Genomic DNA, 17,634 nt, shown 5'->3' with positions numbered 1-17,634 from the left:
AAAACTGTAGAGCTCTGATGCTCTGGGACAGACCAAACTTGGCTTTTATTGTTAGTCCCACAAAATTTGCAAGCACAAGTAGAGCTGAAATCATTTAACATCTGCTGAAGAAATATATGTTCTTGCATGTGTAAGAAGACACTTTGACCTTAATTGGAGCAAAACCAAGCACCAGAATTTGACTAACCAGGCAAAATTCCAAGAAAAGCCAGTCCATCCCATAAAGTGGATTACCAAGAAGCACTTTCCCTCTACTGGGGGCAGGAGGAGAAGCCTAGAGACTTCTCAGGGTTCATTAGAGAAATAGGGATCATTATTTTCCTTCTTCAGCTCACAGAATCACCTCCTGAAAGGATCTTTTGGCAGCCAGAAACGAACTTAACAAGGACACTGACCGATTGAAGAGCCTTTGTGGATACTATAAACAGTATTGATTTTCACATTCACAAAGAAATGAATTAGATGCCAATTGTATATGAACTGGGCCGTTGCCTCTTGTACACAGTGTGTCTCACTACCTGTGTGAATAGAAGTAGGTCTGCAAAACGCTGGGTGCCCTCAAGGGAAAAAAAGGTTGAGGAGGGAGGGAGTACAGCTGCGGGATTAAAAAGGTTGTCTCCAGTTTAGTCCTCTGCTATTGTCAGCAAGCGCCTTAGGGAAGGCCATTTCTCAACTACTTAGACTGCTGTATGAAACCACAGGGAAACAGATTTAAACTCCATGATCACCATGGTGTTGGTGTACATGGTTACAGACTAACCTCAGACCTCCTAGCTGAAGGGGACCAGAAGAGAGAGAAAATGGTGGATACCAAGTCAATAGTATGAAACTGGACTCCTCTCTGCTCCACAGGACTTTTCACTTGTACAAATCCAACTGCATATTTTTTCTCATGCTTGACAAATGAAAAAAATAGATGTGTAGGCATCGAGCATCACTATCATCTCTGTGCCATTCACAATGACCTTTCCCTTCCAGAGCTTCAAAACTACCATTCAGGACAGTTGTCCACCACTGGGAGACAGAGGGATGCAGAGGTCCCTCGGAATGGGGAGGATACCAGTGCTGTGTCCCCTCCTGTGCTGGCCATATTTGACAAGGGCAGACCCAAGAGCCATGACAAATGACATGAGTCCGTGTCATAAAGCTCTATCTCCTACTCTAATCTTCATCATCACCATCACGAAGAAGATCTCAGACACTGAAGCCGGGGCTGGATTAATCTTCTGCAGGCCTGTAATGACTCTGAACTCTGTCTAACATCACTCAGCATGACTGCTTAATTACAGTAATTAGGGAGCGTGGTAGAAACCTGCGCAGTGTGAAGGAGGCACTGCACTCAGGAAATGGATTCTCTGTCAGTTGGGTCCATTAGGAGGTCAGCCTGCCTGTCACTTCCATCTCCTGTGGCAGACGGTCCTCAAGTCTGGGAGCTCGGGAGGCCTGTCTGAAACGTGCTGGGCTGGATCCCATGTCCTAGGCAGGGGTCGTGCAGCTTCTCATCTTTCTTCCTTCTCTCCCATTCCCAGGACTGCTCTTACACTCCAAGATCAGGCCCAGTGAAAGACCACTCCTGGCTACTCTTTAGAAGAAGACAAGGACAGTGTTTCTTAGATAGGTGTCCCTGGGAGAGATAGTGACAGCGAGGGCTCCTCTCTTACCGTCACCCCCCATGAGAGTGGAAGTGCTCATCATAGCTTTACCACTGGGTCACAGGGAGTCTAGGTGGGACTCTACAGCTGGCTTAGCCCTCCATCCCGGGAAAAGGCATATGGAGAGCTGGCAGGGAAGAGAGAACATTGGCATACCATTACTCTCACCCCAAACGCATAACCCAGGGTGGCCATGGCATGTTAAGGGAGTGATTAGAGCTTGCACTTAAAGCAGGTGTGATGTCTTTCTGGAGAAGCATCTCACTCCTGACTATGTCCAGCCACCTAAGCAGGTTGCCTTAGGTCAGGCAGCGCAAATCCCCTCTGTCCTGTGCTATGAGTGGCTTCTGCAGGCTCACAGCAGCTCTGTACCAGACTTGGAGCCGGATCTCCCGAGCACCAGTACAAACCTTTTCCCACACCACCAAACATGTCCTTTTCAGTCCTGATCCACCCTGGCACATAGCCCACCTGCAAGTATTCCCTTGGCTGCTCTCACTCTGCTAGTCACACCTGATCTTCCCTGAACTGTAACAAAATGCATTTCATGCTGGGCCTGCACTAGGGATGCTGACCTTTCCCGTCCTCCTGTGGTTCAGAAACACCTTCCCTGCCTGGTGTGATACCCCTGCACGAGCACACGCAACTTTGTTTGCACTTCAATAGGCGATGCTGAGCGTGGCCAAGGGACACGGATTAGAACCTTCCCCCAGCCAGGACAGAAATAATCCTGGCCCCACACCACTGCACCAAGGAAGAACTCCGGCTCTGAGTTAATGAACCATAAATTCCAGCTTAATGAGTTTTATACTGAGGAGAATAATTAATGTAATTAGTACTGATATGAAAATGATGGTACTCGAGCCTGGATTACAAGGGGGAAGGGAGGATCTGGGGGTGGGAGGAAGCTTGGAGGAAGTTCATTCCGTCTATGGTGCTGTTCACCCAGAGGAACAGGGCTGGATGCATTCTTGGCAGGCTTTAAAACCTCACCTCCCATCCGCCATAAAGGGAAAGAAAATAGAGCATGACAGTGTAGCAAAAAAGAGATCAGCCATCCCTGGCTGCAGCAGAGATGTGGAATCTTTAATGCAGCTCTTTCCTGTGTTGTCCTTTAATTTGCAGCTCCCCCACTCCACTCCATATTTGCAGTATATCGTCTGCCCTCCATGGTGCCTATTTTTTGCTTCTATATGAAAAGCTCTTTATAAAGGTGACTAGCTCCAAGGGTGAAAAAACAGCTCCTTAGCTATATAAGTATTTTGATATGTTTTATATATTTAGTGTAGTCCAAGAGGCAGTAATACTGATATTTTAGTTTTATACATATAGATTGATACATAAATTTCTATATACACATAAAGTGGCCCAGCAGGAGGTACTTTGTTCTGAGTGAGGCACTGATCATAGTATATTCAGCACTGGAGAAAGAGACCTCAACACTCATCTTAAGTGCTGACCCTGCCTGCACATCTGATAGTGGTGGGGAAATAAAAAAAAGCAGGAATGGATGTGTTTCACAGCACCTCTGTTTGAGCAGGCATCTTTTCCACCTTATCTGTGCAAAGTGTCTCTGATACTAGCCTGGGTGTTTGTGTGCCTTTTCAACTCATATGAGCATATGGTGGGAGTCTCCATGCAAATGGCATCTCTATTCTAAACTGCCATGCAGGAGGAAAATCCAGATTCTTTTCCCCTGTTCAGAAAGTAAATACAGTCTTGGGGGGAGACGCCAGGTTCTAGAAATACAGGATGAACTTGTCTGTCTTTGTGCAAGGTGAGGATAACATTGCCAGCAGTCTGCTTTCACCATCCTGCACTAGTGCTTGGATCTGCACGCTGTCCTGGGCCACATTGTCCCTGAGGATAACTTGTGGCTCTCCTTGAACCATTCTGAGAAACAAACAAGAGAAATGCTGGCGTTCTCAGCAAAATGTGCCATGGTCATGAGGGCTTATCTCATGCAATCCAATAAATGCCTGCCCAGTAATAACCAGCTTTGGCTGCTGCTAGCGCAGGCTGTATTGAGCCCACTGGCTGGAAGACAGAGACCCTTTTACCCTCCCTTCGTGACCCCCCCCCAGCCCGCTGCCATTTGCCAGCCCAGATCTGTGACTAAATTGTTCCAAAAGGTCTTTATCCAGATGCAGCGGCTCCATCCTTGTGCAGTGGAGCTTTTTTATTAAAAAATATCCTGGGGATTTTTCATTCTCAGAGTTAGTGGCTTGTGCTAAAAATTCTCTAATGGTGTATTGATCAAATGTGTCTGATAGGGCACCTCCTAAGTAAGTGCGAGCTTCATGTTCAGCTGGACTGGACTGATGCCCCGTTCGCCCAGGAGTGCATGCATGCTCACACAGCACAGGCCAATGTGTCTGTCCGTCTGTCTATAACTCCTCCGCCCCCCCGCGGGATGGAGCAGTGCCTGGAAAGGGGAAAGGCAGGAACCTGGCTGGGAAGCCCTGATCCTGTTCCCTCCCGGGCTGCTGGGGCTGTGGAGGTGTGAGGCTGGGCTGGGGCTGTGCTGCCAGCACCGCGGTCACTTGTCGCCGGGGCATGGCACGCAGTCATGGGGCCGCAGAGGAAATCCCCGCAGACAGGAATGCTTTCCCACACTTGCCCCCAGCCCTCTCACTGGACTGCTTGCTTCATTCTTTTTTAAGCAGAGGACCCCCTATAAAGATGGGGGTTTATTCTGTTGCCTGTTTCTCGTATGAATCCAGCTATTGCTAATCCAGATCAAGCAGGGAGTGCTTCCTGCCAGCTGGTGCAGGGCCCGGTTTTGCCCCTGACCGAGGTACGTTTGATCGCCATGTGCTGCTGGTGAGGAAATATCCGGGACACCAATGTTTGCCCGCTCACTGCACCGTGATTCATGGGTGCTAGCGGAGCATGTAATTAAGCAGGAGCAGAGATGGAGTAGTCTCCTTTCCCCTGCATTATGGATGGGGCAGAGGAGGGGTCTCTGAGCTTCCCATCCCTCTCTGACAGCTCCCATGCAGTGCACCAGAGAGCAGCAGGGGCTGTCAAGCAGTCCCTTGCAGCAAAAACAGGTGCAATGCATTTGTTGTCTTAAAACATTCAGTGTATACCTGCATATGGAACCAGAAGTGCTGCTTGCCTGCAGAAGGAAATCAGGGTGCTGGCAAGAGAAGTGGGCTAGAGAGGAGGGGGCCCCTGGGGATGACTTCACCTATACCTTCCCTAAATAGCTGCTGGCCCAGAGGACTGGCTGTTTGTGGCTCTGAATCTATTCCACCCACTTGCACGGGGAAACTGGGAGGAGGCTTCCCAGAAAGCTAAAAGGTAAAATGAATTAACTGAAAGAGGCATCTCTCATAGAACACTTGGGCATCATAACGACATCTGTGTTGCTCTGAGGGCAGAGCTGCAGCAGTAAAGCACACCAGACATTGCCTTGCAGGTCACCTGAACACTGCTTCTCTGTTTAAGTCTCATGTCCCCATGACTGCTGCAGACAGTGAAGGATGCAACATGAAAGGAGGGTTTATCTAGTCCTGAGGACAGCGTTTGCAAGCAGGCAGAACTTAGTCAGTAACTCCTGGGGCTCAGTGCAAAAGCAGGAGTGCATATGCACATATGTACATTTTGGGGTCTGAATGTGCAAGGGGTGATAGATGTAGTGAACAACTCAGGAAGCAGTCAGCACTGGGAGAAAGGAAGAGATCAAGCACCTCACACAAGTTTCACAGCTATGAGAGAAGTTGTTATAACTCTTCAGTTCACTTTTATTTAAGTTCTGTGATCAGTCTTTTCCATCTGCAAGAGCTCTTGTGTCAGTGCCACCAAAATACGGAACAGAAATTACAACATTTCACCCCAGTAACAGGAAGAATGGCTTCATGTCTCACACCAGTAAGAGAAATAAAACACCAGTTCCTCCCATATACTGCTAGCCCACTGGACACATGATCACCATCGACCAGTTTCCTGCTCAACTCGTTCAGCAATCTACCCCCAACAATGTTACTGGATAGCTCTGTTCCCAGAGTAGGGATCTTTTAAAATCATTTTGCACCATGGCAGGAGGGGAACACCTCTCATTAGCATTGCTGCAGCAGGATTTCTGCACCTGTGAGGTCACTGCAGACATGGGTAGCCTTATCATGAAGCAAAGCTAGTGTTAAGCCCGTGGCAACAGGTGCAGCAAAGTTTGGAAACAGCCATTACGCAAACATCGTGCAACTGTACAGAAGGGGAGGGAGGAATAAGAGCCCTGGATCAGAACCATTTCTAAATGCAGCTTTGTAAAACCAAAACAATGGACTTGAACCTCCCTGTCTCTTTCTTCAGGGTTTTTCTTTGGGGGTTTTCCCCCTCTTCCTAGGGTACAAGGGAATTTGGTGGTGTGTGGAGACTCTTTTGCTATTTTTTTGAGACCAAGCCAGTTCTTAAAGAGAAGAGAGACTGTTAAGAGGCAAAGAGAACCAAGACATTGCTAAGCTTAATATATGTGCTGGCCTAAGTTGAACTACTGCTTTGAATTTAGGCTTTTCTTGCTTTTTCCCTTTCTAAGGAGGATTGAGAATCCTTTCCCTTTGCTGAAAAGCACAGTAAAACCCTTTGTGGCAGTCTTCTGTGGCTCAATTGCAAAGCTGCACAAGGCAACTAGAGTTTCTCTGTAATGCTGCAGTCTGTGTCTCTGCCTTCCCCTTCCTCATCAAAGCATCATCCCTCCAGCCACGGGCAGCAGAGAAAACCACCTGCAACATGTTCTCTGCCTCCTCTGGCAAACAACCATTTTGTCTAGCTTGTTTCCTTATGTATCTGAAGACCTGACCATATTCCACTTATTTAAATTCTTAGATCTGTCTGAAACTGCATCAGGTGAAGGCTCCAAATCAAATTTACTTTAATTGCCACTGTGCAGGCAGCATCCTGCTATTACAAACATGCAAATAAGGAAGCATGTACCAGACTTTTGCTTGCTTTTCCTCCATGGTAAGTGATGCTGTGTTGATTCCAGGATCTCAGAGACCCCTGGGTTCTCCAGCACCTGATCACCTTTCCAAACAGAGTGACCAAAAGGCAGATTTGGCAGACTCCAAAGCATGGTTCCCTTGCTGGGGTGAATGTGTTGGCTGTGGCTTCAGTTCAGAGCACACCCAATTTCCAGCTCTGTGGTAACCAGAAAGTACCCCAAGGTATGTTGAGAAGAAAACAAGAGAGAGAAATAAATTATCTGCATCAAGACACATAGCACTTGAGTCCATTTTTGTAAGGAAATGACTGGCTGAATTCTCTGGAGACTGGCAGAGGAAATGTGAATCCAAATGACTCCAAAAAGGGTTCCATCAGTCAAGACCAAAAGGATGGCATAGGAAAAGTTGTGTTTAATGCTCTAAGGCTACATCTGTATAGTCCCTTGATCCTCTGGGAATGAGAGCACTCCATGGTCTAGCACATATGATAGCTGCTATGCCTGTTAGAAGTGCTGGCCATTTCAGCTTGGCCAAGAAATGCATCAGTGCCCTGTCATCCACACCACACCCAGCCAAGCAGAGCCAGGTCACCTAGCTGATAAAACAACCTGTCAATCTAGTGGGAAACCACTTCCCAGCAGGAAACCACCTCCCCACATTGCGCAGCGATTTCCCACCACAGAGACGAAATCTTGTCCTTGTGACCAGCTACCGTGGTGTCTCCACAAAGCATGAAGTGGCAACATGTACTGGAGAAGCAGGGGAAGAGGGGTGGGAAGAGTTGGTTCTACAAGGGTGTGTTGTATGCCGTGCAAGGGCCCAGGGGGATCCATGCGTGTGGCATCATCCTCACACAGTGCTATATTGCTTAACTAACTGAAGTATAAACTTCTCTCATATACAGATCGATTTATTAGCCTGCAGGGAATCCACGAGGTAGTGTGAACACAGATGTGCTTCTCTGTGGAGGAAGAGGGACAAGCAGGGTGAGTCTTGAGGCTACTCTAGGTGATGGGAACACAGAAAGTGCATAGAACAACTATAGCTGTTTAGATTCAGATATACAAAAATAAAATGGTGCCTTAGTCTGTGTGGCATGGCAGGAGCTGGGCTGGTAGCATCCAATGCAGTATTCATACCTCCTCTTACAGGGAGGCTTTCATCTTGATGGTAGCTTCACTTCTCATTTGTACAAGTCACACTGAAACGTTGTTTGGTATCCGGGCAGCAAGATAATGGTGTGGCCCCCATCTCTCCCTCCCACATGCACTTTGCTCAAACATCCTCGTGGTTTCCTGAGTGATGTTAAGTGTGCAATATCTGCAGAATGCCAAATACCCAACCCGAGACAAAGGAAAGTAAATGCCCATTCGCCAGGAAGGCATATCCCCTTGTTCAGAACTGTCCCAGCCGTCATCTCTTCTATGCCATACCTGGGTGAAACAGATGAAAGTTATCCTTGAAACCAAGCTCTTATACAGGATGTTCATTCCTCTTTCTCCTCTTCCTCTTCTTTGCTTTTATATACATTTAAGTGTATATCTATATTTATTTTTCCTCTAATACAAGTGAACACAAATGTGATGTGGAAATAAATTCCCTTCTCTAAAACACTTTGTGGTCACAGGAATGTACACGTTTGGATTTACACACCCACACACATTCCAATATCAAAAAATTTGTAGTCCCAAAACTAAGATGCTTTTAAAAAAGTTAAAAGGCCAGATTCCTCTATTGGCTTTTATCCTTCATTAAGAGCAAAAAGATTACCTGAAATAATGATTTATTCTTTATATGCTGCCTGAGTTCATTTTAAAATTCCAATCAACAGATGCAAGGAAGAGAGGGGGGAAAGCTAGTGGGGGGTCATGTTAGGCTTTGAAAAGGAAAATTAGAGAGAATGTTTTCCTTTCTAATTTTTTTTCCCCTATGGGTTTCAGGTTATAAGATGGTTATTTAAAGGATGCTTTCTCCAAATGTGTCAGCTTCAAAATATGTCCCCATGCCATCTGGATTTAAAAGAGTCAATCCAAGAGACTGGGATTGGGAACAGGAGGGAAAAAGGACAGAAACTAAACCCCTAAACCAAACCCTTTCCTTGATTCTTGGGTTGGTTTTGAGCATCTTTCATTATAAGCATCTTATTATTTGGTTCTGCAATCTTGGCTGTTTAGCTCTTTACAACAGGGATTTCCTATCCCCACTGCCAAGGGGCAAACAAATTTCTCCAAAGGAGGGAATAAACCCCCCACTACAGCCTCAGATTTGAGCACTGGCTGTGCTGTAAAACTTCACACAAGCTGTAACAAGGGCGGTGAAAAATCCACACCCAGCTAGTCTGGTGCAAACAGTGTAGAGATTGACACAAGGGAACCTACGGACATTTAATCAGGTTGGGCACATCCCATCCAACACAGGGCAGCCGTCACCCACATATGCATGCACACAGATAGCCAGCTTGATACAGGAGGGCCAGGATGAGAAAAGAAAGATGCAAGTACTGAATGAGACGTGGGCAAAGGCAGAGTGTTCCCTTGAGCATTAGCAAGCCAGGCAGATACTTAACCTAATCATGTCAATTACAATTGCACCAAAATTTAAAAATCAATAAATAAAATAAGCAATGGCAAAGGGGGGATCTAAAAGGCCTTGGTTGTTGAGCAACAGGATCAGGAGAAGTGAGAAACATTAGCTTCTTCATTTTGCTGTGTTGACACTTTAAACATACTGTTCCTTAGGACAGATGTAAGGAGCCCGGGAACCGGGAGGTGGGCAGCAGAAGGAGATGTCAGAATGATGAGGATAAAGATCTCGTGGGAGGTCTGACAAGGGGGTATAGACATGAGGGATCTTCTCCAGATATCGATCTTCATGTGAGTAACAGCGGGTCAGGTAATCACTCGCATTCGATATCTCTGAGTGACACTTTCCAAAGTTCTGTAAGTAGAGACAAAAGTCAATGGGTGAAAACTCTGGGATCATTGGCCATAAAATGTACAACTCTTCAGTTCCTTGCTGAGACATACATATAACAAGTAGGATGGAAAATTAAATAGTTCTGCTTACTGCTTCAGAAAAGTAGAAACCCAGGTGATAAATCCTCACATTTCAAAATTTTTGTCTCATTTCCTGAAATACCCGTATTGCTGATGAATATGTATAGATTTTGCATGGTTTGCCCCTTGCTTGTAAATGCTCTGCCTCTCTGGTTAAAATAAGCAGCTGGCCAAGAAAGGCCAGTTTATTTTCAATCTTCCTAACTCTTCCACACCTGAGTTTTGAAAAAGCAGTGCTTGTATGCATCATTAATCTAATCCAGGCTCATGCTCTATTATTTAAAGGGCACATGTGTCTGACCGGGGACTTTGGAGGCAAAATAGGTTATTGTGTCTAATGTTTACCTAGTAGATAGAAGTGCATGTGCTAAGCTTTACCTATGCGAGCAGTTCCACTGAAAGCCTTGGGGCCAGTTTTGTAAGTCAAATCAACTACAGAGAATATAAAGCACTCGCAAGATTGAGACTGCTCTGTGGTCCCACGATCTTCCCTCTGATGAAGTGTATTCTCATGGATGCTTTGCAAAATCTGATTCTTCTTCTTTAAGTGCTGAATTGAATGAAAACCCCTCGGAGTCCAAAGTGCTTTGATTTCTATTGAGATAATTTTGCAGAGGTGTGGCAAGCAATACTGAAGAAACACTGCTTGTTCGAGTGTAAAAATCGCAGAGACCTTTTTTCTCCCACAAAGCTCCACGCAAACAGCAGCAACAAGAAAACAGAGATCCCCCCCCTTCCCCTGCTCTCCTGGTGCTCCTGCGGGGCACGGCTGTGCAAGCTCAGAGGAGTGCAGAGCTTTCCCACAGCCCAGGACTCTGGCTCCCCAGAGGGTGGCAGCAGATGGGAAGGATTCCTCCCTGCACACAAGCTCTTTCCTCCAGTTTGAAGCCCCGCAAGATGACCCAAGCAGGAGGGACATCTAGCGAGGACCGTGCTTTTGGTCTTTAAAGTCAACCCACATTCATGGGCTAATCTCTTCTCTAAGAGAGAGCAAATGCACTGGCAATCACCTTCTATGCCTGTGGTTTGAACTGGGGCTGGTTGAAGCAAGTAACTTGCCTTTGAGTCCTTCCTTGTTCCCTTTCAAAATACCAGAAACAGTCGGTTTAGTGGAAAGGACAAGGATTTGACCCTCAGGAGAAAATGCCTGAAGGAACAGAACAATCTACTCTGCTCATCTGCTGCCAGTTCCTGGATAAATATTTCACCAGGACGCTTAAAAAAATCATATAGAAAACAAAGTGTCGACAATAATTTATTGATGGTTCAGACTGCTAGAAGAGACAACAAGCAAGTTGAAGGGTTGTACCGTCTTAAGGCAATTTCAGGAACAGTCTTGCTAAGAGCAACGAAGGGTGCTAGAGGATGGAACGTTTGTCTTAGCACCAGGAAAACAGCAGCAATACTAAGGTCAATTTGATTTTCATTTCCCTTTCCTTGGCAAAACTGTATATCCCACTGCTCAAGCTTTTAAAAGTCACTGATCTTGAATGGCCAGATAGCAAAGAATAGTAGGGTCTAGGCCCCTTCTATTTAGAACTGCTGCACTGGTACCTGAAATTCAGGTGGGCCATTCCCACAGCTGCCTCATGAGGTTTTTGTCCACTTCTGGCATTTAATTGCAAAGTGAAAAGGTGGAGAGGTGCTATGCAGCATTGTAACTGTTTGACTGGAAGAACCCAAACCAGGGGACATGAGGAAACTTCACTAACTCTATCTTAACCCCTTCAATCTCCTCCTAGCTGCTTTAGGTAGCCCTGACTCACAGCTCTCCCATTCCCAGGTGGGAGCTATATTTACACGGAAAGTTTAGGCCTCTACAGAGTTCAAGACTCAGATTTACACTGTACCACACACAACTCTGTGGCTGGAAAACTAGGCAGGCTGTGGCAACACATACTTTAAGCCTGGAAACAGTTATCTTCATATAAATTCTATAGCATAAACAAGGATCCATACCATAAGGGAAGCAGGGAACAAAGAGCAACTGTTTGCTATTCTTCTGATTGCACCAGCTGATAAAAAGGGATAATGAAGGGCTAACAGCTAGGGAGAGTGTTAGCCAGCACAGAATGTGGACAGGTTCCCTCCCTGTATAATCTACTCTCAAGAAATCTCAAACAACAGAACTCCTTTCCACACCTGCAAGGGGGAAAAAAGTATTAGCCGTGTTCTCCTCCTGCTTTATAAAGGTAAGTCATTAATTGATAGCTCAACTTTCTGGATAAAGCTAACCTGACAGGGAAGATATCTCAATGACTGAAATTTAGTAAAATGTAGTAGGCAAGAAGGTCTCTTAGCAAGACTAGCAATCTATTATCAATTAAATGAGAGGGTAGGTTTATATGCTTTTTGAGCATGCAACAGAAAAGTGTAGGACTTCATACTAATATGTGCCCTCAAAACGCCTAATAGACAGGTCTAATACGAAAGAGATTCTCAGTTAACATAGTAGACATCTTACGTAAATTGAGCTGGGTGTTAGCATCTAACACTGAAAGAATGAGAAAAGGTCATGGGATACTATTTTATGGGCTGCCTATTGACAATATACTGGGTCAGCAAAGCATATTTCTTTCTGTTTATCTATCAGTTAATGTGGGCATGAAACAAGCATCCATGAAGTAGAGCTACAGAAAATAAGTGTGATTTTGTCAGCACTTCTATTTGGCCAGGTGAGTATGAACATGTTCTTCTTTTCTTTCTGGGCAGTGCTCACTTCTCACAGGTGGGAGTGGGGCCAGAGCAGGGCAGCAGGAGAATGCCAGCATCAGGGTCAAAGGAAGAGACTTCCCTGTCTCCTTTCACCTTTCTTCAGTATGCGAAGCCAGGAGTCACATTGCTCTGGCTTCATTCCCTGATCTCATTTCCAAGTAGCAAAAGGGAAGAGAACAAGATCAGCCTGATGTTTTTTAACATATTTAGCAGCCAGTGCCCTTTGACTTCCTTCCCCAGTCCCACTGTGACTTTTCCCAAATCTAATTTATCTTTAACAAACTTTGAAATTAAATTAGGGATAATGAACTAATTAAATTGAACTGGCACACAATTCTGCCACTTTCCCCCACCTGACTTCTCCCACTTGCCTTTGTTTCCAGCATGACTCCATGCAATTCTTCATTATCTGGGTTACATCCTCCCCTCTCACTTTTATTTTCAAGAGCTTGATTAAAGGGGATGTCAGCAATCTATCCGTTTCAGCCTGGCAGATTACCTTTAAACAGCCTGTATTTGATTGAATTAGAGAGCTTTCATTTCTGCTATGACTTCCCCTCAACCCTTCTCCATCCCCTATACACCTGTCTCCAGCTTTTCTTCTATTTGCAGATCATCTCTGTGGTAAAATTAGGTGTGCTGCAGGCAGCTTTCCCTCCAATCTGACCATATCCTATACTTCTAATCATCCTGAAATAAAGAGTTCTTACTGGTCTAAAAGTGAAAAACTCCTTCTCAGGGTCCTGAGGATTTCTCTGCTATAGTCTCTGGAAAATCTGAAGACTTTCTTACATGAGAGTTGGACAGATACCGCAACCGAGGACTGTGGTTTCTGCTACTGCTCAAGAGCCAATTAATAACCTCTCATGCAGCTTAAACTTATCTTTAGTCTTGCAGCATGGCTCACAAACACAAGTAGGCTGGTTTTCTCTGCTTGGCCAAACACAAAGCAAACATAGTGCACATTCATGCACTTAACAGATGTGTTAACCTCTTCCCTGGCTGGGAAAAGTCCCTGCTGTTCAAAACTATTCAAACTTTGGGCTGCCACTGCCCTGACCCTCTCCATCAGTTGGTTTTGAATTTTGGGATGCAACACAGGCTGATGGACAGTAAGAAGTAGTTTTGTTGAGTGACAGCAACAGAAGACTGTTGTCATACTGCAGACCAGTCAGTGGAGAGGATGTAGGTGTCGGAAGATAGAAAATATAACAGGAACCAAAAATAAGAAGCATTTAATCATAGTGGTGGGAGCCTTGCATCTTCTCCTCCCTGTTTTTAAACTCCCTACTCAGCATTTTCGGGCTGCTTTTCATCCTCCAAGTATGGCTGCAACTTTAGGTATCTTCTGGCATGCTCCTGCTCTGTTTGACACCTTATCTATGAGGGAGCTCCCAGAATAATCACTGTCCTGAGTAAAGAACAAACATTAACGTATCAGGGATGAGCAGATACCAGTGGTCCCGAGCTTGCTCTTAGGAGTGGTGGAATGCTGCGAGGACAAAACTGAGGGCAAGTGGGACAGAGGGGCTTGCCCCTGGGTTCAGAAAAAGAAAAGCTTGAGCATGAGGAACACTGAAATTTCTGAAATATAAGGCAAACACCTATGATGATGGATGCACCCACAGACACATGCAAGTATTACTTATGCAGAAAACTTGCTCATAAAGTTGCATTCCTTCTTACAGCATGCTTTTAACTCTTGCTGTCTATAGTACGTACCTGTTCTGCATTCCTATAGCATCATAGACCATCAATAATCTTAAACATTGCCCTCCTTGCTGTTTCCCTCCTGAGGCCTTCTCTCTACCCTTTTGGAGTCAGGGCAGGGCTGCTATCCTCATTTACAAATGGGAAACTAATAAGGAGACGCCTTAGTTCTTTGCTGTATTTCTCCCGAAAATTGGAAATGGGGCTATTGAGCTGAGGGGGTATTCAGGCGACCTTGGTGCTGAGAGGAAGGAAATGTGGCACCTAGGAACTGAGTCAAGGCTGCTACATTTGATGGTTCTCCAACATCCCCAGCTTAGTCTGCACCAAATCTGTAACTGGTGCAGGTGTAATTGTTTTATAGGGACATGCAGAAAGCAGAGCTGGGAACCTGAACCCTGGTCACTAATTTGCTGGGATCTTGGTGCAAGTCTCATGATTTTGACCTATTCTTGCTGTAACAGGGACGAGAAATTCCCAAACAAAACTGAGAGCAGGAGTGTGGGGATGTGAAGGGGGAGGAAATAATTAAAAAAGCATTTAAAAAAAAAAAAATTGTCCTGATCTGTGGTGTCTCTTAGCAGGGAGAATTTGTGGTGGTGAGATTACACCTTCAAAGCACCGTATGACTGGCTTTATTTTTACTTCAGAGAAACTGGGAGGATTTCCAAATTTGGATTTGGAGGATTACTGTCCTTTTGCTCACAATAAAATCCCCCACCCCAGGGAGGAGAAGGCAAGACCTCCCAAGATGGATTAGGGAGTGCTTGCCTTGTTTGTAGCAGTAGGAGTGTCCTCCAGTGCAGCCCAAGGAACTGTTGGGAACTGGAGGTGAAGGCATAAGGGATGGTGGCTGCTTTCAACCACATCTTCCTCTAGGTTGGCATTTTCATCCTCTCTCTGCGTGCAAGAGGCTGGCAGCGCTGCTGCCTGTTGGTGACAGGCAGGCAGGCTCCTGGGAGCTGATCAGCTCCTCTCTCCAGTGACAAACAGACCCCACAACCAAATGGAGAAAAGAAAAACCAAACCAATCCAAAACTTACTGTCCACTCTCGCTCGTTACGTCTACGAAGACCTTGATCCTCATTCTGGGAGCAGGGGTGGGTGAGACACCGCAAGAGAGAGAGGTTACCATTCTGGTCCGGGCCAGGCCTGCTGCAGACACTTACCTAGGAAGGCTTTTGCTACAGCAAGGGAACTACAGGGCTGCTTCCAACACAGGAAAACCAGGGACCATGGGGATAAAGGCAGACTGAACTAACCCATTGCACACCTTCTACCCCGGTGTTTCTGCTCCACCTTCACCCGCCTGTTAGCACAGATGTTCAGGGAGGCACTAATCAATGGGACAGTCCAGTGGGACTTTTTGAAAATGCCATTTTTCTCCTGTTTATCCTCCTGCAAAGAGCTATTCCCCTCCTTCCCAAGGATCCAATGCCCTTGTCCTTTATCTTCTTCTGCAAACCACCCCTCTCCATCCCCAGGTTGCTGCTTCTCTGTGTGCCACCTCTGATCTATCCTGGGTGACTTGGGGGGGATTCAGTGAGCTGCAAAGCACCTCATGTCTCCCTTTGCTTTCTTCCTTGTCTCCACGCCCTTCTCTGCACCTCTTTGTTGAGTACCCCTGTGGGGCCGTAGCCCCATTAAACCAAGCCCTTTCCTCCAATATAAAAGGCAGCAAAATAAAGGGGAAGGAGCAAGGCTTAAAGGTATTTTCCAACCTAAATAATTCTATGATTCTAAGGCAGAAGCTGCAGTCACCACAACTTGGGGGGAATACACAGGACTGAGGGAGAGTTATAGGCAAGGAGGGGGCTGCCAATTGCATCTCCTTGGCCAACAACTCTTGGCATCACCCAGCAAATCTCCTGTGGCATGGGAAGGGAGAGTTGCCTCCCTTTCAGACAGGGACCTGGTGGCTTTAATACCTGAGAAAAGGGTATGATTATAGGGTAAGGGAATGTAAGAGGAGCTGAAGAGACCTCTTTCTGCTGCAAACACCATTCCATTTCAAAGGGTCACTGGTAGCTAGATATGGTCCAGAACCACTTGTAGGTTTAAATGCAAGCTGAGTCCTAATCAGCCCCTACCACAGGCCCTGAGCTTAAAGGAGCTTGGTGACCCTTAAAGTGGTCAGAAAAACATCAGAACAGGGAAACAGTCAGGTCTGGTCTCTCATCTGAGAAGGAGAGCACCAAAGAAAATAATCTTTCTCCGTCTCTCTCAAACATGCTGTCTGCACCAACCTCACGCAAGGCAAGCTCTTTTATTTTTGCATATGCAGTCCCTCTCTGACTGTCTCTTATTCACTGACTCTTTCAGGTGCAGGAACCTTTATGTGTTCCTGTATTCTCCCACATACTCTCCCACCTTGTTCTTTCACACATGCACATATGCTCCATCTTAACTATAGTTGCTTCCATGCACGAAAACTCTTTTTTTCTTTCTGTCAGTCCCCTTCTCTTTCCTTCCCCTTCTTGTACTGAGTAGCTTGGAAAGGCCCTCTTAACATCTCCATGAGGCTTTTGGCTTCAGCTTCTGCACATCCTAGTATTGCTGCTCTGCTTCACGCTGCTGAGCCTTACAAAAATTCCCCAAACCAAATCCCACACCGAGAGCTGTACCCTTCAAACCCACCTCATTTCTCCCTGTGTCTCCAGCCACACTGACTGCAGAGGGGGCAGACCCCTGTCCTGAAACAAAGCCATTAACCCTTTCCCCGTCCCACATGCCTCACCTCACTGTAGAAAGCAAAGGAAAACACTGCAAAGAGCATGCACAGAAGGCAAGACAAGGCAGAGGCATTCCTGTCAGCACCCCCAGAAATAAGGGTAGGAAAGAGAGCAGCCATCGTGGGCAGCATGCAGGAGGTGGAGGGAGTGGGGAGAAGGACAGACTGGATGCATAGGGGCCACTCCACAAAAAGGGGAGGAGATGCAGAGGGGGAGCACTGACTTCAGAGGGGTGCAGTGAGGAAGGCAGAGTGTGATCATGTACCTTGAGGCCAGAATCTGAGGGGAAAGGGCCTAGAGTGACATGCGCTAGCGTAAGTTGGGCTGGATGGTTGCATACTCGACTAGGTCTCCGCCAGCATGGATGGAGGTCCGAGGACTGGGTGACGAGGCCAGAGCGGAAGTGTCCAGCTCTGCATAGTGGACATCACAGTCCTTGTTGCCAGAGTTCTGGAGAGAAGAGAGCAGCAAGGCGGTGGGGACACAGGAGGGAGGAATTGGGGTTGAAGTGGGGAGGTGGGGGGAGTGAGAACACAGGAACCATGCAGAAGGTGGGGAGTGAGTGAATGAGACAGGAGAAGGGAGTGTGTGAAGGGTGGAGGGAGAAAGAAGAAGGGGGGGGGGAGAAAAAACAGTTAAGAAGAGGGAGGTAGGGAGGTAATGAACAATCAGTCAGGTAAAATTCCAAATCAAAGCACAGGTCCCAATGGCACTGCTCCCCATATCCACCACTGAGCTGAGTGACTCAGCCCGGGTTGGCAGCACTCCCAGCAACTGCCCCATCTGCCCCTTTTACTGGGGCTGCTCCCAGCAGCATCTCGCTGCT

At 46.4% G+C, this 17,634-nt stretch overlaps 1 protein-coding gene across 2 annotated transcripts in view; it reads right to left on the bottom strand.

The window, feature by feature from the left end:
* Positions 1–9,071: 9,071 nt before the first annotated feature.
* NECTIN1 (nectin cell adhesion molecule 1) overlaps positions 9,072–17,634 on the bottom strand; it is a 104,325-nt gene continuing 95,762 nt past the window's right edge. Inside the window, exons 9-10 of one of the 2 annotated variants that reach the window (XM_075035057.1) lie at positions 17,074–17,258; positions 15,047–15,164 (exon numbers count right to left, since the gene is read on the bottom strand). In XM_075035057.1, the coding sequence (XP_074891158.1) occupies positions 17,118–17,258 (141 nt within the window). In that variant the 3' untranslated portion in view covers positions 15,047–15,164; positions 17,074–17,117. Of the gene's footprint in view, positions 9,533–15,046; positions 15,165–17,073; positions 17,259–17,634 lie in introns of those variants that run through there. The other variant, XM_075035055.1, reaches the window with a different exon arrangement.

Source organism: Buteo buteo, chromosome 9, assembly GCF_964188355.1.
Source record: "Buteo buteo chromosome 9, bButBut1.hap1.1, whole genome shotgun sequence".
Lineage (NCBI taxonomy): Eukaryota > Metazoa > Chordata > Aves > Accipitriformes > Accipitridae > Buteo > Buteo buteo.
Note: the sequence above shows the minus strand (reverse complement) of the source record. Positions and strands in the feature narration are given on the sequence as shown.